This window comes from Cydia splendana, chromosome 10 (assembly GCF_910591565.1).
Source record: "Cydia splendana chromosome 10, ilCydSple1.2, whole genome shotgun sequence".
NCBI classification, from domain to species: Eukaryota; Metazoa; Arthropoda; class Insecta; order Lepidoptera; family Tortricidae; genus Cydia; species Cydia splendana.
In genome coordinates, this window is record NC_085969.1 from 11,635,942 (window position 1) to 11,661,850 (window position 25,909).

Consider the following 25,909-nt stretch of genomic DNA (forward strand, 5'->3'; position numbering starts at 1 on the left):
TTCTCCGAATACCACTGCTTTCATGTTGATATTCTTGGAAACATAGACGAAGAATGTCTAGAAAATGACTAACGTTTTAAGCATTTAAGTACTTTGTTGAGCGGTTTGTGTATCAAAATGGTAGATATAATAATAATATTTTTGTGATTGTATAAACTTCATTTAATAAAGAGATGAAATAATAGTCAAGAAATACCAATAATTTAATTACCTACTCAGGCAATGGTACTTAGGCTGTTATAAGAATATTTAGACAAATATTTTTGAACTGGGTGAACAGAGTCAACTCTGAGGGGTTTAACTTTAGACCACTTAAAAATACAGACCTAATGAAAAAAAAACAATTGTTGGATGTTCAGATTGGGCCATTGCAGTATGCATTTTTTGATTTTAGAGTGATTCTCAAGAAAGTGGCATCGACAGGTTAAAGTTAATTAAAATTTTTTTAGTGTATTTTTTTTACTTTTAGGAATGAAAAATATGTTTTACTACTTCAAGTACCCCAAATTTTCAAAAGGGAACGGAAAATAAAAATAAGTTATTTTCAAGACTTACAATAACCTATACATTGAACACAGGTTAAAGTTAAGCAGGTTACAGTGAAAAATACATTCATTTTTATTTTTTCCCTTGAACGGATAATAATACGAATGTCTCACTTTTAGCATAGATGAATAAACCTTCATACAATATTAAAATGATATTATTACATTAGCCCGCATACCAAATTCTTAAAATAATCGAGACAAGTTAAAGTTAACATTCCGTTACAAAACCCCAGATGCCTGCCTTTAACCACTTGTCTCTACGAAACTACGACACTTGGGTCATGATGGTACCCTACGGTGGTTAGCGTGATACTTACCTAATATTTTGCCATAGTTATGATCTAAATAAATTTTTCTGTGTATGAGTCAGATGCAATACCGCGCATGTACAGGTTGGTACAGGTTAACAGTGAAAATATCCTTGGACAAACGTCGTGCGTGAATATTGTTGTAAAAAAAATATATATAAGGCAAAGTACATTTTAAAAGGTATTGTTTATGTTATTATATAGCATGATATTTTATTTACATAAATTGATGCTTATAAAATCTAAAGAACTAAAATTGGAAGAGCGATGCTTTTGGACAAGACAGGTTACGGTGAAAAGTGCTACTCTTTATTTTTTATAAATATAAGTATTAAATTTAAATAAAAATAATGACTTGGCCTCGATAAACATTGTTTTAGTTTATCTAGATACATGTTTGCTTCATATGAAAAAAAGAAAATAAAGATACATTCAATTCAAAAACTCGATGACAGGTTAAGATGCCGTTATTTTGAGAATCACTCTTTAATGAATACCCTAGCTTAAAACTACTTACAGGCAGCTCGGTTATTGAGTTAATCACAAAAATACTCGGTTCTAACTTGTTACTTACCTTTCAAATAATATCTTATTTATTTTAAAAGTGCTTGTAATCAACGTTTATTAAATTTTTATATACCTAGCCGCCGATATGTAATGTTAATAGAATATTAAGAAGGCTTTTTTCTTTTAAATTTTCTATACTACAGAATTATTTTCATATAAGACAAAATTTGTTGTAAAAAATAAAAAGAACTGTCATTTATTTTTTAACACAAAGCCTTTATCTAACTCAGTTGCGCGATGTATTTTTTTACAAGAGTTTCAATATTTACTGGATTTACTAGGTTTACACTAAATTTTAAATTGAAAACATTGCTTCATTTTAACTCAAAACTCTATTAAATAAAATAATCCAATGATGCTTAAGTGACTGCTTACCTAGATATGACAAGAAAATATTCCGGGAGTTTAAACGGAAAAAAAACTGCGATAAGTACGTAAAATATTTGTACTGTGCGAGGTGTGCAATAAAGAATATTGTAAGTCTTAGACTTTCTATAATATTCACCATTATCACGCAAATCACTAAATAGAAAACGCGTCTACTTACATGAGGTGTTGCGTGTTAGTATGGAGCAACCACATCTTGCGCTCATGGGTTAGTTTAGGATTTTTGACCTGTTTATTTCTTGTTTTCGAACTAGTGTTATACTTTTCCTCAGTAAAAAGATAAAGCTTTATATTTGTTTATTTAGATTCAAAGAAAGTCAATCGGCTATCCTCTTAAACTCTATTTTGTACATACCGCGGTAATGAATGCCAGTTTTAATGGGCTCGTTAATAGGGGTACTTACCTTATTTTAACATCTACCTAATAAATATGATTTATCAAATTATCAGTGGCATTTAACTCTGAAAATTATACTAATCTTACATCACTTCGCTTCTACGTACAGCGCTTCCTCGTTCGCATCAATACGAGTACCTACTCAAATTACGCTATAAGTAAGTACGAGCGAAAAGTATTGTGAAACCAATTTGTAGTCTTACCCCCTTATTCATAAACGCTTACTAAAGTTGACAAGCCGATAATAATCGTTTGTCCCTTTCCGACGCATTGGTATGATGGAAAGGGACAAACGATTATTATCGGCTAGTCAACTTTAGTAAACGTTTATGAATAAGGGGGTTAATATTTAGTACCTACTTACTCTTGTTTTGTCGTTTGACATCTTCACGTTTAATCTGCCAACTCTCTTTCTGGTTAATATCCGGGGTAAAGCTTGTATTACAAATAAATGTAAAACGTCTTATGTGCACCATAAATCCTTTATTTTGTGCATTTAGATATAAATTAATTAATTTTACCAAAACTACGAAATTGTATGATTGAAGCTTAATAAAACAAACTCAAAACATTTATCATCTTTATTTACAACGTCTAATTTTATTTACAATAATGCGATCCGCGATCCGTATCTCTATAATCTTCCCTGTACAAAAATTCATTATCTAACTATTATTTGTAAAATAAATCGTGAAAAGCATGGTGTTGTGATTTTAATTGATAATAGACCATAATGCGCTTAAATTAAGGATTATATTGATGAGGCCTGTGAAGTGGACGATCGCGGTAGACCGGGGGACGCGTTCGTCGGACATGACGCTAGAAGCGACGACGACGCGGCGACCACCGGCCGGCTCGCGGTTGTCTTCCGCGGCAACGCTGCTAACTTCGGGTGGTACACATTTGGGAGGTTGTACCTGGAACAAGATTATAACAATATATATACGGACTTAATGTTTTTAGATATATGATTATATACAGCAGTTTTTTTTACCAAAAATGTAGAAACTGTCACTGGTAAAAAATAAAAAATAAATAAAACAATGATTTTTCCATATATAGGTTATACCTACTCATACATAGGGAGCACAAAAAATACTTCCATTATTATTTCTATACCTACCTACCTACGACGAAATCTGTTATTTTTGATAAATTTTCGCATTCCATTCAATCCATTCATCTTTGTTAAACATAATCTTGTCTCTTTTGCTATAAGTGTGCGAGAGCTCGTTAGCACGTGCTCATTTCTCGCTTAAAAATTATAATATTTTGAGGTGTAATTGTCTGTAAGTGTCAGAACTATAAGATTATATAGTTTATCAAATTATCCTTAGAGATGTATAGGGTCTCCATGTATAGGGTCTCAAGTCTGTTTTATAAAATAAACTTTCAAAAATAAAATATTTTATTGCGCGTTTCCAGGTATTCCAATACCGTTTTTTAATCTTATTTTTTTAATGAATTGTTAAAATCAACAAAGATTCAACAACACAAATAGTTTACAAACGTGACGAATAATTCGTAATAAACGAAATGATATTTCAATATGAACTATCCCTAAAATAAGTATTGGTATTAGATTTATACTTTAAGCTGCCACAACTTTACCGAACAAACTTAACCAACAAATTTCGGCATCTCGAGAGTGTCACTAAATCAATAAACTCAATCGGAAACGCCAATACTCTAGATGCGAATATTAATTATTTACCGCAAAGTTTGTAAGTACCTACCCAAACTTCCCCTGGCGGCATACGTTTAATAAAAATCAGGTTCTTAACTATTCTGGTAACAAAGTTACGGAGGTGGAAATATAGGTTCGAAGGCGTCTGTATTTTACACAGCAGTGAGCAGTGACTCACGGCTTTTTTCTTAAAACATTACCGGACTCACCTTTTAACAAACATTTTAATTGTGTTGCATTACACTTGACAAATTAAATATAATTGAAGAATTTAAAATCCAATTTCTATGTGTCGTAAAAATACAGTTCTGTAAATAAATTAAAAGGAAAAAATAGGGAAAGTGTTATTGAAACGCTAAGTGTGGCGTGAGGAAACTGTCCTAATTAACCGATGACCTAAACCTAAACAGATAACCGACACATGTTAGAGTCTGTTCGGAATTTATTGGGCCTCATACATTCACGACTCTTCTATTTGATTGTAGCTGACTAAATTGTCCAGAGCCATTTTTCTCAAATTTTTGATATCATTCTTCGTTTCCAAACTTCGAGCAACACCGGCTTCCGACACATCGGAAGGGAGGGGCCCAAGCGATATCTCACCGTACAAATCTTTCTGCCATTTTTCGCGGGGGGAAAGGTGCACACAGTCGCACTTCTCACACACTTACATACATAATCCAATCTGTAATGACGACACAAATACATAGAAAATGACACACGTAAAAGACAAATCTTGCAAACCTCGATCTCTTTTTGTGTACGGACGAGTGACAAGTGTCACAACACGCACACTAACACATTTTCGTTGAAGTATGTTATTGTATTCTGAGAGATGAGAAGTCGGATTTGTCGCTCGACCGATCCGCAAATTGTACTGAGCGAGCAAAATCGATAAATCCAACAATTATTGAGACTAAAATATAATAATTGTGTTTGAATGTAATTAAATGTATGATATGTAAAAAAAAATATTACATGTAAAATGTAACACTTTCTTTTTGTAAATTTGATGTCCCCGACCTCTTTTTATAACAAAAAACCGAGCAAGCAGGCATTTTTGTGCAGCAGTGTTCACGCGCGCGTCTGGACTCGGTCTAGTGAAAAATCCAAGTGCAACTAGTTTTATTACCCGCGCTAGATTAGATTGACGCGCTAATCTTGTACCTCGGCAGAGGGGAAAATAGTGCCAATGCCGCCTCCCTTCCGTGTTGCTCGAAGTTTCCAAATTATCGAGCACCAAAATCAAAAATTCGGAAAAAATTGAATTTTATTTTCACTATTTCGACCATAACTTTTTTTGTTTTTGACTTTCTCGAATAATTATTGTTGCACCTTACAGCTCTCGTGATTATGCGTCTTTTGAGCCTATTTTTTTAATATCATATCTTCACAACTTTCCGAGATATAAGGGGATCGCACTTTTTCGTGAAATCTGACCCTATACTGGAGCGAACGAAAAGACATTTCCAATGTCAAAAAGGGATTTTCATAAAGTAAATCATTGACAATCTTATATTAGGCAAACTTTTAGGCAGCATATATGGTCTCGTAGGAATATGCTACCATACAATAGTATATGCCTATAATAAACATGGAAGAACTTTGAAACCGACGAGGAAGTCACGCAAACAACTTTGTTAACCCTTTACCGCGTATGGGTCCAAATTTGGAACGTAATTATATTATCCTCGTGGATTGATATAAGCGTCATTTGTTTTACTGAACTTGTAAGAGGTAGAAACTATTAATACTATTGAACGTTTTCTGTACTCGATACAGCTTCTAACTAGTTTGCGGTCCATATGACGTTATCATTTCCACCGACGTGCGGCAATTTTACTTGCAAGTGTGATTGACTACTTTGTAATTAGCATTTCGTTGTTATATTTAGTGCAATAAAGAAATTTCCAGCGTTGAGTATTAGAAAAATAGATGCCGCGAAATTTTACGGTAAAACATGTAAGCATTTATATTCAAATTACTATGTATGATGTCGTGAAAGTTTGTTCCTGAAATGGAACACTATGCGTTACAAGCTAGAAGGATTGAACTAATATGGAACATTATGTATTAGTGATTTTTTAATCAGTTTGACAAATATGGAACCTTATGCACTCAGGCAAGCTACTTCTTTATTTTATTTTTACTAAGTTAGGTACGTTAGCCGCATGGTTAATAATCTGTATATAACCGGTGACAGCTGGTAGCTACAGATAACCAATAACGATCAAATTATTTTACTACGTCAATGACAAACAAGCATACGTTCCGTATGGTGGTAAGTGGCTACCATAGCCTAAACCTTACCAAAAATAAGTATAAAAAGAATAAATAGCTTTTGAAAATGTAAGTGTTTTTTTTAAACTTTCATTGCCATACATATATTGCATTCAGTTCCAAATTTGACCAGTTTAATAATCGGGCTCCGGTTAGCCACTAATACATAAAGTTCCAAATTTGGAAAAAATGTTATTGACTATTATTTTTAATTGGGTCGAATATAGATTTTTTCCACTATTTTTTTTATGTTACTATTATAGTGTTTTATTACATATATTTAATTCGGGGAGAATAAAAAATCCATGCGGTAAAGGGTTAAAGCGAAACTGCGCGAAACTTGCTTATTATTAATTTAATAGAAAGAGTAAAGTGATATTAAATGGCGAAAGAATTGGATGTAAAACGTGTTTGGTGAAGGGGATAAAGAGAGGTTTAAGTGATAAAAAATCAACCTCAGCGAGTGCGTAGGTATTTTACATTTCTTTTTTATTTACTAATAAGTAAAAAGAAGAGGGAGAGGGAAGAGGGAGGGAGCGGTGGTGGCCGAGTGGATATGACGTCCGACTTTCAATCCGGAGGTCGCGGGTTCAAATCCTGGCTCGTACCAATGAGTTTTTCGGAACTTATGTACGAAATATCATTTAATATTTACCACTAGCTTTTCGGTGAAGGAAAACATCGTGAGGAAACCTGCATACATCTGCGAAGAAATTCAAAGGTGTATGTGAAGTCCCCAATCCGCATTGGGCTAGCGTGGGGACTATAGCCCAAGCCCTCTCGCGCATGAGAGGAGGCCTGTGCCCAGCAGTGGGACGTATACAGGCTGAAATGATGATGATGATGATGAAGTAAAAAGAAATTTAGCGTTATAATTGACGTTTTTTATTTTAATGTGGAGCAACAAGATCGAAATGTTTAAAATATCATCCTTATTAAACATTGCTAACGGAACGCTTCGTAATGGAAATTTCTGTCACAAGTCTCTCGCATTTTAGGGTTTCGTAAGATTATTTTTTATCATTTTTTTATTGCGTGATTTACTTTAATTGTAAGGCATTTAACAAACAAAGATACGGCACTTAAGGCAATAAAAATACATGGTTTCAAAAAGTAAATAAAGGATGACCCACGCTAGACCGGGCCGGGCCCGGACCGAGGCATCCGACATGTCATTTTCTATGACGGATCACGTGGTACTTTCCATAGAAAACGAAGCGCCGGAAGCTCCGGCTCAGCCCCGGCCCGAATCGATCGAATAGCGGCAATCGCTAAGTTCTACGATTAAAATAGAGTAAATATGTACCTTATTCTATCACAATTACCTGTGGCTGAGTAAAGTTAATCTTTTTCTGACATCTCCGCGACTGGTGAGCGAGGCACGCCGCGTAGGCGATCGCGTGGGGGATGTAGCTCTGCTCCACCACGCCCGCGAACAGCACCGTCGCCATGGGCCCTGCAGACAAGACAATCACACAAATAGAAATAGTACCTAGTCATTCTATGACCGGTGTATTCAAACCGTTCTTTGGTACCTACAACACAGCGCCGTTCATTTTTTCTACATACAAACAATATTAATCAAATTTAATATGCTGCTCGATTACAACATAGGTACATATATAATATAAATAAATAAATAACAAAATGAATAAATATTATAGGAAACTAATACACAAATTGACTAAGTCCCACAGTAAGTTAATAAGGCTTGTTGTGGGTACTTAGACAAGAATATATATAATATAAATACATAGAAAACACATATGACTGAGGAACAAATGTCTGTGCTCATCACACAAAATGACCCATATCGGCTTCATAGGGTCACTATCCTCTAGGACAGACAGGTCGTCAAATTATAAATCATAAAAATATTTTTTGTAACTAAATATCCGTAGTAAATGTAATATTATTTAGGTACCTAGTGTCGCTAGGTTATTTGGCTATATGTAAAATATTTATCACTAGATTTAAATGTTAAGCCAATTTTTTTATTATTGGTAGGTACTTCTGAAAATAAGTTTAATGTAGTTATTATTGGAAATAAAATATTGTCTGCAGCAACATACAAAATATTTATAAAAGTTTGTACTAAAATACACAACTATTCCATGAATGTTAGGGTTGAAAATAGCAACGTTTCATGTTACGTAAACCACAAGCTTTTGCTGGCCAGCAGGCATTTACGCGACCCTCGATATTTTTGCCGCTAAGTACTCACAATTCTTCGCAAATAGTTATGAAAGACCAATCTCATCACATAAAGGAAGCCACTTACACAACTCCAATCTAACTTACATAAACGGAACTGATTAAATTAAGTACCTATGTAAATGTAGGCCGGTAAAATAAAATTTCAGAGCCTACTCGTACAATTTTATTTACCTACTCATTGTTAAACTTTACAATGTTTCTTAAGTAAACCGCAAACTTTTAATGGGCCTTCATCTCCGCATTGCGTGTACCCCAGACCTTCACGTACATAATACCTTTCAAAGAACAGGATATTGCCATTAAAAATCTTGATCGCGTTCAAGCTTGCATCTATTTGTTTTAACGCCTTAGTAAATTTAACATAAAATATTTTGCGTTAATACTGCATTTTAACATAAGAATAGTTAAGTTATAACCGATGAGTACCTATCTTAACCCTTAAACAGGCCTGACGCATTCTTTACTTTTATTCGGGTAGGTAATAACTTAAAAAGAAAAGTAATTTCTTGTTTTTTTTTATTATCACTAATTCAATAAAAAAAACCCGGTGGTTTTTATATGCCCACTGCCCGTTACCAATGGTGCTACGTGGTCCATATATGGCCACTGCCTTGTTAGCCATACCAAGTAGTTTTAAGGGTAAGCCACGTGCACATCACATTTACACTTACGTCACTAAATGCACTTACTACGAGCACTTGCTTGGCTCGTGAGGATGTCGTGGCTCGTAAGATTGACCTTTGAATAAATATTTAATTTAAAAACTAAAGGAAAATATGTTAATATGTTACTTTTGTACTATGAGAGTTCATTTATACGAATAAATCTTACCCTTAAATTGCGTGTAAATTCCCTGCAGGGCAGTGGCCACTTAGAAACCACTTCAACGTGCCCCAGACGGGCAGAGGGCTCATACGAACCACAAACTTTTAGAGCGAATATTTTATCAGTAAACTATAACTAAGGTAAGTTATGACTTACTACACATACATTATCTAATAATCTACCAAAAAAATACAACACAAAACACTTACAGTATTTTTTTTCGGCGTAGCGAACTTTTATTATACCGGGAGAAACGTACAAAAAGTGCCATTTGTTGTCGATTTGAAATGGACAACTAAAATGTCAAAGAAATTTGTTTTGACACTTCTCATTTTTTTACGTTCGGAAATCACCCACTTTATAGACTTTACGGCAATGATATTTTGCGGTCATTGTAATTACTCAGCTCGTCAAAAAAAAATCATTTGTTATGTGGTACTTATAGATAGTATAGATACACAAACTGTTTAAGGGTTAAAACGTATTTACAAATGTTATTTCATATGTATTTGCCAATCGCTTTTAAGTGTAGAAAAACATAGTGTGATACACCCAGTGTGTATCCGAGTTTCCACTTTGGGTTGGCAGGTTTGCTGGCAGTTCCTTTTTTTTAAAGTAGTCGGGATTAGGTTGCCAAAACAGATCCCAAGCTCGTTTAGGATGCGACTGAGAAAACGCAAGATGGGTCAGTATCATTAATTCATTATAGTAAGTATAAACCAAAACAAAAATACGTACCTAAATGTTTATCTCTAGGTACCTTTCTCTTAATTGTTACTACCGCGGACATGCATTCATTCGTATTTTTAACAACGTTTCTCAAAAAAACCTTTTTAATTACGTAGGTAACTAAATCTCGTGATAAAATTATCCATGGGATCGCTAAATTGAGAACACGTGTAACAAAAAAATGGACTTTTCTGTTTATTTACCTTATTCCAGAAATAGAGGTAATTTTAATTTCCTTCCTCAATATTATTTATCTAATACCTTTAAACGAGCAATTCTTGTTTATTTAGTTTAGATAAGTATATATATTTCGGGGATTTCGGAAACGGGTCTAACGATTTCGATGAAATTTGCTATATGGGGGTTTTCAGGGGCGATAAATGGATCTAGCTAGGTCTTATCTCTGGGAAAACGCGTATTTTTTAGTTTTTATATGTTTTCCGAGCAAAGCTCGGTCTCCCAGATATTATTTACTTAATTTTCACACAGACATAGGGGAGGGGAGCGTCAAAAGGGTACCCCGCCTAAAACGGTTAGGCACTGTTTAGTTGCGAAATTAAATGCGAATGTTTAAGAATGGATATTTAGTAATTATTTGAACAGTCCTGAGTTTTTGTAAGTCTCAGTCGAGCACCAGAGATGATATGATGTCACTAGATGCAAAACAAAGAAATTGATGAGATTGTTAAAACTACGAAATAATGTGTCATCGGATAATTCGATAACTACATATATCTACTAAACTATAATGTTAACTGAACTGAATAAGACAATAAGCCTTATTAAGTGCGGTTCAGTTTCAGTCAGTTCGCGAATTATATTTTATGGAAATCACTATTATAATAGTCCTCGCCCTTGCCCCAGCCAACCTATAGCGGCTCCATTCGGGAAATGAATTAGAGATTAACTAGATACGATATAGTAAAGATATGTGACGTTCCACGGCAAAAGGTACCTTATGGCGGCTGGCGCCGCGATTCGGGAAATGAATAACAGGCCTATTCGGATTTCGAGATAATCACAAGATCTAGAGACGATTTAGAGATCAACTAGATCTACATTAGATATCGACTAGATGTGACTTGGATATCTAAGTCATAACTTGTCGAAATCGTTCAAGAGGACCTCCAGAATCGCGGAAATGTCAAATTTGACATAATATCTATCTTACAAATATCTTTAAATTATCCATATCGTAACTTGTTGAAGTCTAGTAGAAATCTAATTCATTTTCCGAATCGAGCCGTTAGACATTCACTAGATATGAAATAGTAAAGATAATATCTTTACTATTTCACTACTTTACTATTGTGACGTTGTACGGAAAAAGGTACCTTATGGCGGCTGGCGCTTACGTCGCATAGCGCCGCAATAATATTGGAGCGGCGTTAATAATAGCGTAAGCGCCAACCGCCATAAGGTACCTTTACCCGTGGGACGTCACATATCTTTACTATATCGTATCTAGTTAATCTCTAATTCATTTCCCGAATCGCGCCGTAGGGAAACAAAAACAAGGCAAACTATTACATCTTACGTACCTAAGGCATAAACTGGCACGTCTTCTCCTCCGTGGGTGGCCCATTGTCGCGGTGCAGCAGCAGCGTGGACTGAGTCTGGAGACGTGAGGGTGCCATTGGCCGGAATGGCCCGAGGCTCCGCGTGGCCCGGTCCCGTGCCGTACAGCAACGTTGTGTAGCGTAGGCCGTCGATATCGGATACCATGGTATCCGCACCTGTGCCCAATAATTTATGTCATACTATACATAGCGGTTAAACAATGGTTGTTACTTGTTTGTTTTACAAGGGGGCAAAGATGTTTAACTTGTTGCATCTGGGTCACTTTGTGCCACAATATTCTAACAGAGATGACGTTAATATTTCATACATCGCGCTTGCGGAGTAAATGTCAAATCTCCATCCAAATTCCAAATGTTAGTAGTATTTGGACTTTACATTGAACTAAGGTCTTATTTGTATCATATATGATACAGGCGCGCGCTATAGCCTACAAACAGCGGACAACAAGACGATTCAAACCACGCCACATTGAAGTTATGGAGGAACAGATGAACATACATACATACAAAATAATAAACCCTCTTTTGCTTTGCCGTATAGTCGGGTACAACAGATGTTAGAAATTTTGCTATTAATGATAAATGCCTATTGTTTTTTTTAAAGAAAATAAAGTTATAAAACATTTCAATTCATGAAAAACTTCCTTTTCATTTTTAAGTTTTAATCCTTGTTTAACCTCTTCAGCTGTTCTTTCAAAAAAAGTTTTAAATTATGCACTGGTAAAAAAGGTCTTCCGGTAAATTGATTCGGAACATCATAATTTTTCACTGTTTCCTTCAGCGTGCTTTCTGCTCTGTCACTGTCACTGTAATTGATACAGTTTCATTTTATCGTGAAACTTTAATGGCGTTATTCTAAATTAGCTATTAATCGTTTGTCTTAGTCAGTCAGTTTGACTTATGTATTTTTTGTAAGAAAGTGATAAACGGAGCTCGGAAAGGGTGAGCTATTTGCCTTATAATATGACGTAAGACATGTCAAATTATAAGGTAAATAGCTCACCCGGCCCGACCTCTGGTGATAAAACATCAATTAACTAATTGAGGCTTCTAAAAATTTATGAATTATGAATAAGAAGGGTTAAGGTATAGTCTGTTCTTTTTTTAAACTGTAAGTAGTATGGAACCATCATTTGTTTTTGCATAGACAATGTATGGCGTTAACGTTATATTAAAAAAAAAAACCGGGCAAGTGCGAGTCGGACTCGCGCACGAAGGGTTCCGTACCATAATGCAAAAAACGGCAAAAAAAAACGGTCACCCATCCAAGTACTGACCCCGCCCGACGTTGCTTAACTTCGGTCAAAAATCACGTTTGTTGTATGGGAGCCCCACTTAAATCTTTATTTTATTCTGTTTTTAGTATTTGTTGTTATAGCGGCAACAGAAATACATCATCTGTGAAAATTTCAACTGTCTAGCTATCACGGTTCGTGAGATACAGCCTGGTGACAGACGGACGGACGGACGGACGGACGGACAGCGGAGTCTTAGTAATAGGGTCCCGTTTTACCCTTTGGGTACGGAACCCTAAAAACAGACTATATATAGTACTTCAACTTTCAGCTTACTTTAAGACTTTAAGTTATACCAAGCTCTAACAAATGCTTCATTTGTAGGTAATTTAAATTAAAACTATTTTTGTATGTACGAGTACTCCCAAAGTTGGATTTAACTAGTTTGGCCTACAAGTCTCCCGAGATGAGCCCTATCCAACTGATGTTTATTTAATTTGACGTAATCAAAACTGGAACCGAAGGGATCCGAAACATTGTGCGGATAGTTTGTATTTATTTCGAATGGAGTTACATTCGGCGATTTCAGGCACCAAAACTTTAACATCAAAATATCCTATCTTCTTCTTCTGTTACCATAATAAATTAAATGACAATTTTCTACTGTTTGAAGGCCTAATTTCAGCTGTCGATTGCCCATCATTTGTCACCTTTATTGTTTGAAATTAAGATTGATAGTGGCGTATATTAGCACGGTCTCTCACACTGGTACATTTACGTTACGCAATTCTGCCGTGCAATCCCTGAACTGCAGTAACCGCTTTCGAGAACAAAAACGATTTCGAGATAAATACAAATAATAAGTTAAAAATGGTTTATTTTCGGCATTGTTCATGCAGATGTACGCTTAAAAATCTTACTATGCTAAAAAGTGACGTACTCCGAAACTGACGTACTTAGAAAGTGACGAACTCAGAAAGTGACGAACTCCGAAAGTGATGAACTCAGAAAGTGGCGTTCTCTGAATGTGACGTCCTCAGAACGTGACCTAACTCGAAAATGACCTCCTAAGAAGGTGACATTTTCCGCCTAAACCATTCCATTCTGTTCCATTTCTCGCCATGATCAAATGTAAGCCTTAGAAAGGTTTTATTAACTTTAGAACGTCAGAATTGCAAAGTTCACTCGGCACTATCTGCCCATACCCGGAACATGACACAGCAATATTGCATTGCAGTTTCGCTGCTGGCACTATATTTACTGCATGAACGGCACGTGCGTGTAATTAAAAACAAGCTTACCCAAAACGGGATGGCCACGAGGTGTGGCCTGGCCACCAAAGGTCATCACGTGTCCGTGATCTGCCGTGACCACGATGAGAGTTTCAGCTGGGTTGACTCGCTCCAGTGCTGCCAACAACGCCGTCTCCAACTCCAACGTTTCGTCCAACGCTCTGTATGGATTGTTGTAATGGTGTGCGTGATCTATCCGCCCACCTAGTAAAGGAAATTACACATTAAGGAACTTCGAGAAAACTATAACACCGGAGGCCCGAACATGGACCAATATTTAATTAGAGTTATGTATTAAATTAAAAACTACATCAGATTTAAGTATATCGCATCTACTCGCCATATTTACTCGCATTTTCCGCTGCACACTCCGAAACAAAGTTTTAATGATTTCATCGGTTAGAAATATTAATTAGATCATCAGAACAAGGCTCAAATCAAAGAATCTCCTTGAGATATAATTCTACTTCGTTCAAAATAAAACTGCTCTCGAAGAAACAATGTATATTTATATAACTAGGTAATGGCGGATTTAAACGTAACTTTTAAAAATACATCTTTGAAATTTCTACTGCAGGGAACGTGAACTCACTAAACTACATTAATTGCATCACTGAGTTTTTCTCGTTAGTGTAGTTCCAATAATTGTTACCAGTGGTCAATATTGTAGCTATATCTATGCCCCCTTTTTCATAAACGCGTTACAAACCTCAATTAGCTAATAATCGTTCGTCTTTATCTATCATTTTGACTTATGTATTTGTAAGAAAGGGATACAACATAATTTAACTAAATCAGGCCCGTACGCTAGCGATCACGAACAATCTGAGGTAGAAAACTACTTATTTAAAATATATTCGAAGACCTAACACATGACATAACTAGGTACATTTTAAACTAGCGAAGTTAACGAGAAGTTTTGCGGAAAACGTTTCGTTTTTAACGTGATCAAAAAGTTGCGAACGATATCGACGATATTAATTGCTGCCTTGTAAAAATTATCCACACGCGCTGTGTGATGGATATTTCAGAAAAGTAAGACTCGGATAATCCCATTAATTTATCACCATAAATAAAACATTTTGACAAATATTGAGAGAATGGCTGATAATGCTAATAAACATCATTTATGATGGCTGAGTAAATTTAACGTTTTATCAATATGATCGTTACGTACAGTCAAGTGTAAACATATGGGTGTAGCCAACTTAGGTATTAAAAAATATGTCCCATAGTTCTTAATTCGCTGACATAAGAGCCATGTGACATATTTTTGAGATGATTTGTGGTGTCCATATTTTTACAGTTGACTGTACTTGTATTTTATATGCATTACGTGTAAAAATGCTTTAGGTTGCTTGTGTTAACGTCAGTTTTGTCGCTTCCAAAAGCCTCTGTTTATTTACAAATTACAAGTGGACTTATTATTATAATCAAGTACGGAGCAGCAGGCAGCACACATGGAAAATAAGCGGAGCCGCAATGCGTGAACTTATTGTAATGTTCAAAAACCGCGCGAACATTTCTCTGGCATACAACCGAGCGAATACTGCTGCAAAATGCTTTGAGCGGTTAAAGTTGCGAGATTTTCCTGCAGAGTCAATCAATTCAAAGTTTCTGTATTGTTATCAAAAATTCGCCGCAGAAGCACTTTCTGTCCTTTCCCAGTATTTGTTCTACTTAGACACTTTAAGCTCACGTAATAATTCTTGTTTGAGTAACAATTTCCCACTTCTATTGCAGTTACCCTTAAAATGTAATAAACAATACACTTGACGCGCTCCATTTATCCATGTATGCACATTTTTGCTTAGTTTTCAGATTTTATAAAAATATACACTTGATAATTATGTGTATCAAGTGTGTATTTTTATAAAATCTGAAAGCTAAGCAAAAATACCCAGCACACGGGCTATCAATATTTTGTAGCATACCTACAACATTAAAACCAAAATATAACGGTTTAGCAATTTCTAAACGAACGAACTTTCATAACTTTCGAATGAACGGCTTCTAGAGTTTCTAGTAGACGTCTAGAATATTAAGTAGGTGTTTAGGTATGTTGAGCTTTGTGGCAAAAATCTTGATTTTTTACGTATTTTACTTACACTTTTACAACTTCAATATTCCAAATAGAATGATTGGACTAACTTTCAATTTAATAAAACGAATATATGGAATATGGGATGCTAATATTTCTTATTGAAATTTCGTCAATTCGAATCAAATTCAGAGTACCTAATAGTACCTACCTCTATTTTGTATTAACTGTGAAAAATAATTAAAAAGTAGGTTTTTAATGTTCTCATATAAATCTATACATACACACAAAATATTCAAGTATTGAGATTGAGCCAAGATCAAAATTCCATTGTGATGCTAATTCCGTTTCTACAATCACTTTCAGTAACTCCAAGTCAATTTCATAAATAGATTTAATTTCCACATCACTTGGCAGTAATCCTTTCAATATTTCCAATAACGTACCTTCAATAAGCAAGAAGAATCCCTTGTCGTTCTTCAGCAATATAGAGAGGGCCGCGCGGGTCATATCGGAGAGGGACGGGTCGTCAGCCTTCACTGCGGACCCGTCGGCCGAACCCTCCTCGGCGTCCGTCACAGCGCCTCGTTCGGCGTTGAATTCCATGTGAGAATATTCAAATAAACCTGTAAAGAATGCAGCTTTAGCACAGAGAAAATTAAAAGGCGAATTTTCGGAGGGAAAATGTGCGCTCTAAGTAATTTGTTACACTAAAACGCGTTCATATAAAGTAAACAACCCGCGAGTGTGGTAAGTGAGCTTAAGCCTCACCTAGACGTAGCTTAGATGGAAATGAGCAGACATCGGATTTTAGAGGGCATTTAATGACAGGCAGGGAGTTCCTATATCGATGTTTGTGTCAAATGGAATCGATCGGTAAAAATAAATTCAAAATTAACCTTTTTGTCGCTGGCTGTATTTTTTTTTCAATATCTGTAAATGGTAATAATGGTTAATTAAAAAGTTAAAGGAGGTACCTATTTTAAGACCATTTTGGCGTAGCAGCAGGGGATCTGGTAGCTGCCATCAGTGCCCCATTTAAAAAATTAACTCTGTCTTTGTATACCTACTACTATAATTATTGAAAAGCCGTAAAAGACATACAAGACTGATGTTTTCACGTAAATTTAGGTTACACTTCTATGTAGGTTGTAAATGTTGTAATGGAAGCTTGACTACACTCGACATGTTTCCTTTATGTAAGCTTTTGAAAATGGAACGAAGTTTTTAGTTTACTTTAATACCACACGCAACCATCGTCCGCGCTTATTTCATGTCAGTCACAACGAACGGGCAATGGAGTTTTTGTCAACGCTGGGAAATTTATCACCAAAAAATTTATCCATCCCATCCTAGTATGACACTATCAAGATTGCAAAAGTTTTCATGTTTTTGTTTCAAACACTATTCAAGTATTCACAGTTAAAACTACGAGTAAACCAATAAAGAAGAGTTTAAAAACGGTAACCCCCGAATTTAGAATATTTTAATAAATAAGGGACTTCCTTTATCTCTCTGTACTCTGTACTGCGAATTTTTTACTTTTTTGTATTGTGCAATAAAGGTAACAAAAATGCATCATTTTGAAAATTTTCCAAAAACGAAACAAGAGAAAAAATAATTGGTACTACCTACCGAACCTGCTCACAAAATTACACGAGAATCGGTTGAGAAATGCGACCTGCAGAGGAGAACATCAACAAGCTGAAACGGAGACCTTCGCTAACGCTCGTTCAAAATTATGCAAGATAACTTTAACCTTGGTAGACTGTCCACCCGCGTCGTTCAACATTTGGGTCTAAAACATTTCAGAAAAAGGTCCCTTCTGTGGACAAAACAATGAAAGTTAAGGTATCACGGGGAACTCCTTTATAATTTGAGTCTCAAGTACCTACTGAAAAAATGTATCCCGCCTGTAAGGGAGCAGTGTAGATACTAGCTTTGTTTGATTTTTTAAACTTTTCAATGTCGACAGGTAAGACGAGAACGAGTTAACTATACAATAAAATGTGTATGACGTGTATGACCAATGGGTCAATTATTATTCACAACGACGGGACTTAATTGCGTAAAATTAAGTTTTAAATTTACCTCCGACGTTTCGAGGACGGCGTTGTCCCTGTGGTCTCGGAATAATACTAATGAGTTAAAATCGTGAAAGTTTAAATCAATGGGTCAATGCCAGTGGGAAAACCCTTTAAAGTACCGTAAAACCCTGTTAATGTATTAACATTACCCGAAGGCTACGACACACGACCGACCTTTATTAAAATACTAAAGAAACCCTATTTCTAAAACGCTGACCTCTGTCACCGCATCGGTGAAATATTTGTATGATAATGAAGCTACTCACACAGTAGCAAGACCAAACTAGAATTAGCAGACTCGCAAACTCCTCAGTAGCAACTTAACTGTTTTGACTAAGGCCCACTTGCACCATTCCACTAACCCGGGGTTAACCGGTTAAACCTGGAGTTACCATGGTTACCAGTACAATTTGACACTGGGTTGACGGCTAAACTGCTTACCCCGGGTTAGTGCGATGGTGCAAGTGGGCCTAAGTAAGTTATCTTCGTGTTAATAAATCATAAGTTTAGCTTAATGGCATGCTGCCTTAATTAGAATTTACTCCTAATTTTCAATCTAGATATTGGTTGACTGGTAGAGAATCCCTTAAGGCATTAAGCCCGCCATTTGTACCTTCATGTATTGTGCAATAACGATTAAATAAATAAATAATAGGGCGTAGATCATTAAATAAATAGGGTAAAGGCGCAAAGCGATGACGCTTCAAGCGATTAAAAAAATGTCGCCCGTCACATTTGTGTCGTAATTTTACAATGATATTTTTATTTTTTATTTATTTCAAAGGAGGAGTTTCTCAATTTGATTGTGTTTTTTATGCTTGTTACCTCAGAACGAGTCATTACTAGCTATCTAATTAGCTAGGTAATTGTAAGTAATTGTTATATTATGTATATATGTACTAGTAGTTGTAAATTGTATACTTAAATCAAACTATTTTGTGAAATACGGTCGGTTTTTTCTGTTAAATATCGTTTTAATAATTTTCCTCCAGCTACCCCTATAAAATATAGTTTTACTATCCATAATGCAAAATAAATAAATGTCGACTGAAACATGAAATTTAAATACAGGGAACCTTTATTTGCATTGAATATTCAGTTGATATTAAAATCTCAAACAAAGCGGACACTGTTTTGCTTCAATTAAATTTCTATTAAGTTAGAATAACTGTTTCCGTGTTAACTATGCGTTTGCTTTGCTAATAAAATGTTTATTGTTTTTGATGATTTATTAGTAATAATACAATGTTGTGCAATTTTTAGTTACCTTATTCCTAACAGACCTAACAGTCAGTTTCTTTACGTACGCCACGTCACTATTTGGCGTACAGTTGTGTTATCTGAATGTTACTCTCTTAAAATATTATTTCTGCTAGGGGTTTCTTACATTTCAATTAAGTAGATAAGTTGCGTCATTGGAACGTATAAAAAAAACAGAAAATAAATTGAAAACTTAAAACTAGAAAGCAGTAAAGTTCACAACTCTTACATCTAAAAACGCGGCGGCGGTGAAAACTAGAGCATGTCGACAACAATCGTCCGTTTTAGTGAACAACACTAGTTCAAACTAGGTATTTCTTTTTTATTTGTTTTTGGCACATTACAAACTACAACTAGGGAACATATGAAAATAAAATATAATATTTTTTTGATTTGTTTTTTAGTAGGTACCTACTTAAAAATATAAACAAAATAAATTATAAACTATACACTTCTATATCGGGTGGAACAGAATGAGGGACTTTTATGCAAACGGGGAATTGTTTAGTAGTTCTTTGTAGGGTTGTTACTGTTATAAAAATATTTCATTAGGTATATGTAGATAATGATTTTATTTTACTTTTTAATCCAGCTTTACGATTATAATAACTCGATTGTAGATTACTTAGATAACACTATCCTTTCAGCTTAGTCTCTAGAAATGTTCCACCCTGAAGGTATATAAATTGTAAGCTGAATTGTGTGGGTGGTCTACTGGTCAGAACGTTAGCCGCGTGCAAGTAAGGCCGGATCTTGGACACTTTTTCTTTAGTACATGACATCTACGAGTATTTCTGTTTAAATTACAAACTATTTTACGATCAATGTTGAAAGAAAAAAAATACCAAAAATATCAAAAAAGGGAGTTGATATTAACATTTTTTGCAATATTTTCTTCCTAACAAAAAAAGCCCTTGTTGCTGTCATTACCGATTTCAACAGTAAATTTAACTTAGGAGCCCACCCATTAATGAACAAAAACATGAAACAAAATCGAGAATCTTTACAAACCCCTAATGTAGATAAAACAAACCCAAACATGACGAAACGGATACGTTATTATACTTTGATTGCCGCAAGTTTCAACCTCGAATGAAGCCCGGAAAAGGGTCAGGTTTCTTTCACATTTTGAATTTAACCTTTAAAGGCAAAAGGGTAAAGTGAATTAATGAAAGTAATATATGTAATGTAACGGTTCCTAAATATGGTCTACGCAACGTTATTTTTCTTGCCCATTGATGTTTGGTTAGGCCTTGAAAGCAATTTAAATATTAAAAGCTAGTTTATTAAGCATATAATAGGAAGCAAATAGATAAAGCGTAACTTTAGCCAAGGTCGGCTATTGCACGCGATGTTATAGGTTCTTCGGTAAATAAGTAAATATGCTCTGCGCAGTCGTTAAATGTAATATTGAGTTTGGTTCTTGCAGTTGGTACTTATTGTAAAGGACAAAGATTAATTACATAACATTTTTACTCTACCTAAAACAAACATATACGTAGTTAGAACGGTTAGTAGTGCTTGCGGTACAAAAAAGTCACAATCCGAAATACGAGCTGAACGAGAATTCAATATTATGTGTCTGAAGAAACTGATAAAAAACATCAGGGAATTACATTACTTACCTATCCTATCCTGAATTCTATATTGGACTCTTAATATCGATAATGTAAACAAAAGATTACAAAACTGGAGCAGAGTAAAGTAGGTATCGAAATATTTGAACGTTATAATTATGGTTTGATACTTATACCACGTACATTTATGAACATGTAAGTTAACCCTACATCTACTTAGAATTAATATACCTAAAACATTAGGTAATGAAGATACGTATACGAAGCGACATCATTAAAACTGTTTTACTTCACATGTTACTCAGGACAAAAGCTAGGAAAATGTTTTCTATATTTAATAATTTAATATTTCTTCAGGAGAGACTTAACAAGCTTAAGGATTTTGTAGGTACCTTAAATGAAACCACATATAAGAAGGATACTAAGCGTAATCACAGTATTTTCGTTGCTTACGGATTCAGGTAAGTCCAAAGCTCTAACGGGCTGCTGAAAATGTACCTCGAGTAGCGTGGTACAAAAATATAAAGTTATGAATAATCCTTTTTACAAGGTTCTTTTTGACATTGGAAATGTCTTTTCGTTCGCTCCAGTATAGGCCCCGATTTCACGAAAAAGTGCGATTCCCTTATATCTCGGAGAGTTGTGAAGATATGATATTAAAAAAAGATATCAAAATATATTGATGCCAAAAGACACGTATTTACAGGAGCTGTAAGGTGCAAAAAGAATTATTCGAGAAAGTCAAAAACGAAAAAAGTTAAGGGCGAAATAGTGAAAACAAAATTCAATTTTTTCCGAATTTTTGATTTTGATATTTTGGAAACGAAGAATGATATCAAAAATGTGAGAATACTCCTCTGGACAATTTAGTCAGCTACAGCCTGAGCCTAAAACAAAGACGATCGGGTTAAGGGTTTACCCTGTAGCCTAACCTTTTTGAAAATAGTCAAAAAGTCAGAACGACATTTTTTACATGACTTCATGTTTCGCAGAGTTCGTTTTCGGTGTTTGTTGTGAATTATCGGGGTTATGGCGTTATGACGGTAGAGTCAGACCGAGAAACGTCTGCAGCGATTTTGATAGCCCATGGAGTGCAAGTGTCATTTTAAACGTCAAACTTCTATGAAATTATGACGTATAAATAACACTTGCACTGCGTGGGCTATCAAAATCACTGCAGACTTTTCTTGGTCTAACTCTATCTATCCTGTTTGAGACGGGCGTAGATAACGTGTTCACTATTCGACAATCTATGCATTCTTGTGGTACACTTTACGGAAAAACTATCGCACTGTTAGGAACGAGATTTAACATAGTAATTTTAAATTCATGTCTAGATGTAGTAAATGTGTTATCAAACAAAAATATATCATCATTTTATAAACCTAAAAAATTAAAATAAAGGAATAACACTGTATTACTGCTAACGCCATCTGTTAGAAAAATAATGAATTAACATTCGTGCTAATGTTAATTATTTATTTTTCTAACAGATGGCGTTAGTAGTAAAAAAAATTGGACATTTTTACACAAATTGACTAAGCCGCACAGTAAGCTCAAGAAGGCTTGTGTTGTGGGTACTCAGACAACGATACCTATGTGGTATTTTCAATTTCAATATTGTCGATGACGCTTACGCCATCAACAACGATGAATACAAAAGTGGAAAGTGGGTTAAAATATTGGATTCTGACCCACCTGTCTTCGCTCGGTTTGATTCCCTATTTAGCATTTAAGTTTCTTTTCTTTGAATACTGGAACATTTAATCTTGCTGTATATTCACTGCCACAAACTTAAATCGGGTATTTTTCAGTTTGAGAAACAGTTTTAGTGTTACTTTTGCTTGGAACTGCTAAAATTATAAACAAATTATAGCAACAAAGGCACATGCTGTTTTCTCATCCGACTCATCTTGATGAGCACTTAGGAGAGTAGTACCCAAGATAGAGCGGATGCTGAACCCTGGCAGTACCTAGTGGAGCTCGGGTTTGGTGCAACATAGACACACGCTGTTTTGGACATCCGACTCGTCATGATGATTACTTGGTAGAGCAGTACCCAAGATAGCTGATGCTGAACCCTGGCAGTATCTGGTGGAGCTCGGGTTTAATACAACATAAGCACACGCTGTTTTGGTCATCGGACTCTTCTTGATGAGCACTTAGGAGAGTAGTACCCAAGATAGAGCTGATGCTGAACCCTGGCTGTACCTAGTGAAACTCAGGTTTCTTGCAACATAGGCACACGCTGTTTTGGTCATCCGACTCGCCTTGATGAGCACTTAGGAGAGTAGTACCCAAGATAGAGCTGATGCTGAACCCTGGTTGTACCTAGCGGAACTCAGGTTTGGTGCAACATAGGCACACGCTGTTTTGGTCATCCGACACGTCTTAATGAGCATTTGGAAGAGCAGTACCCAAGATAGAGTTGATGCTGAACCCTAGCTGTACCTAGTGGAACTCAGGTTTGGTGCAACATAGACACGCTGTTTTGGACATCCGATTCGTCATGATGATGACTTGATAAAGCATTACCCAAGCTAGCTGATGCTGAACCCTGGTAGTACCTATTGGAACCCAGTTTTGATGCAACATAGGCACACGCTGTTTTGGTCATCCGACGCTGATGAACTGATTGTGTTTTTCAGTTTGAGAAACAGTTTTAATGTTACTTTTGCTTGGAACTGCTAAAATTATAGCAACAAAGGCACATGCGTTTTGGTCATCCGACTCATCTTGTTGAGCACTTGGGAGATACCCAAGATAGATCTGTAGCTGAACCCTGCCAGTATTTGGTGGAACTCAGGTTTGTTGCAACATAGGCACACGCTGTTTTGGTCATGTCTCGTCGCGTCAAACTGCTATCAAGAAAAATTTCATATCTTGCAACAAATGGGCCGCTGCCGATCAAGACTCGAGTGACGATGATGGCGATGTGGCTACCACTTCTCGAGGTGACTACGGATTTGTCGTGTAATAATTTTCTTGTACTTTGAACATTAATATATCCTGCTTATTAATCGAAAAATGAAATATGTATACTAATGCCACACCCCGGACACTGGCGATCAAATGTATGAAACAAACGCGTTCCTACGTACACAGTCTAAGCTCGTGTAGGTGAACGCGTACCATGCTTGTGTGAGTGAGATAAGACGTGCTAGGGTTCCCGCTATTTTGTTGACAAGTTCGATGACCTCAATGACCCAAAACTCATTGCGCGAATTAGGAAGAAATAAGAATCATATTATGCTGTAAGGTGGGTATCTAAGCTCGATTTATATAATAGTTTCCTATTTTGAATCAGTATAAACGAAGTAACAAAATTTTTGTAAGGAAATTCAGGCCACCAAAATATTACGTAAGTTGAAAACATGATTTTTTGTTCATATAGATATTGTGTTGTTTTGAGTGTGATCTGATAGGTTTAGGTCTAAAACAGATAGGGTAAAAGAAATACTATGCATAAGTACTTATTGTAAGTTGGTATTCTACTAAAACATAAAACACTTTAAAAATAACTGGGTATGTACTTGCCTTGATTCATACGATGGGAATCTGTGGAACTTTCTTTTAGTTTTGTCGTTTATAGAGCTTAAACAACCGTACACAGCACAACACACGCCCATTACAAAAGGATTTGTAAATATTTGTATAATATTTTACGTGGCCTCCGCTCTGCGCACCGCGTCGTCGCGTCCTTGCCAGCCGGTAACTGAGAGGTAACCGAGAGTGGGTGGGCGGCACTTTCAACGGGAGGCAGGGAGTGTCCATACTGTACGTTAGTACTATTTGTTATACTGTGCTAATGCGCCACGGCGGCAATTATTCAAACTTCGATACGCGTGTAAATTTTGCAATTTGTTTGTTCACAGGCGTTATGTCCTGGATACTTGTGTTAATCTAAGAATCAAATAATTATCATTCAACGTTGTAGTTTTATTTTGTAACCTTTTTCCTTATCCCGACTTTCTCGTCGCTCAGCGACAATATTTTTTCGTATTCCGTAGATTCATTTCCAATGTGCTCGGTAGTCGTGTGAGGGACGAAATCTGTGAATTTTTATCCAATATAGGTAGAAAATCGCCATACCAAAATTTAGAGCAATTAAACACCAATAAAGATTATAGAGGTCGCAATAAATGAAACAATTCTGCCATACAAAATGTATGATATTAAATTAACATATCAATAATTCTACTTTGGAGATCTTGTAGTGACTCTTTATACGTTCTTTCTATTAGTTATAAGTATGTAAAAAATAATGCTCATCGATATTTTGAATTCTTGTATGAGATAATTGCAAAACACAAAATCTTAGGGATCACTAAATAATTAGCAAATTAATTCTAATTTTACACATAGATAAAGGGAGCCTTATGGAGACAATATTTATTATACTTTTCTTTTCTCTATACAAAGTTGGACCACCCTAACCTCGAGGTCCGTAAAGCTGTGTGTAATTAAGTAATCTGAGAGTGTGCTTTAAACTGGTTCGTGTGAACGGTCAACTCGATTTTGCTAGGATTACTCACTTGTGATGGTATTATTAAGCCAGTTCAACAGAACTGGCTTAATAAATGTGAGGCTTCACCTGGTCCTGTAAGAAGCTTATGTTATAGTTGTTAAAGTTAATCCGATTTTTTTGTTAGAAAACAGAGCAGTATCTACCTAGTTTACCCAGTATCTTTTTGGCTAGAGTGGGTTGGCGAAGCAAAGTGGCTGGTAATAAGTAGAACAAAAGGTAATTATCTTATTAATCTCTTATCTATTCTTTTGAACTTGGCTTGACATGCCGCTGCCGCGTGTTTAGATATTTTTTTAACAGGGCGATGGCGATATTGACCGTGACGTGAAAAACCGCATTAGCACAGGATTAATGAAATGGCGAC

At 35.7% G+C, this 25,909-nt stretch overlaps 1 protein-coding gene across 1 annotated transcript in view; it reads right to left on the reverse strand.

Annotated features, from left to right (window-relative positions):
* Positions 1–2,773: 2,773 nt before the first annotated feature.
* The window catches only part of LOC134794289 (alkaline phosphatase-like), a 48,108-nt gene continuing 24,972 nt past the window's right edge, over positions 2,774–25,909 (reverse strand). Inside the window, exons 7-11 of the mRNA XM_063766047.1 lie at positions 16,540–16,719; positions 14,062–14,256; positions 11,487–11,681; positions 7,500–7,630; positions 2,774–3,124 (exon numbers count right to left, since the gene is read on the reverse strand). Coding sequence (XP_063622117.1) covers positions 2,921–3,124; positions 7,500–7,630; positions 11,487–11,681; positions 14,062–14,256; positions 16,540–16,719 — 905 coding nt within the window. The 3' untranslated portion in view covers positions 2,774–2,920. The remainder of the gene's footprint in view (positions 3,125–7,499; positions 7,631–11,486; positions 11,682–14,061; positions 14,257–16,539; positions 16,720–25,909) is intronic.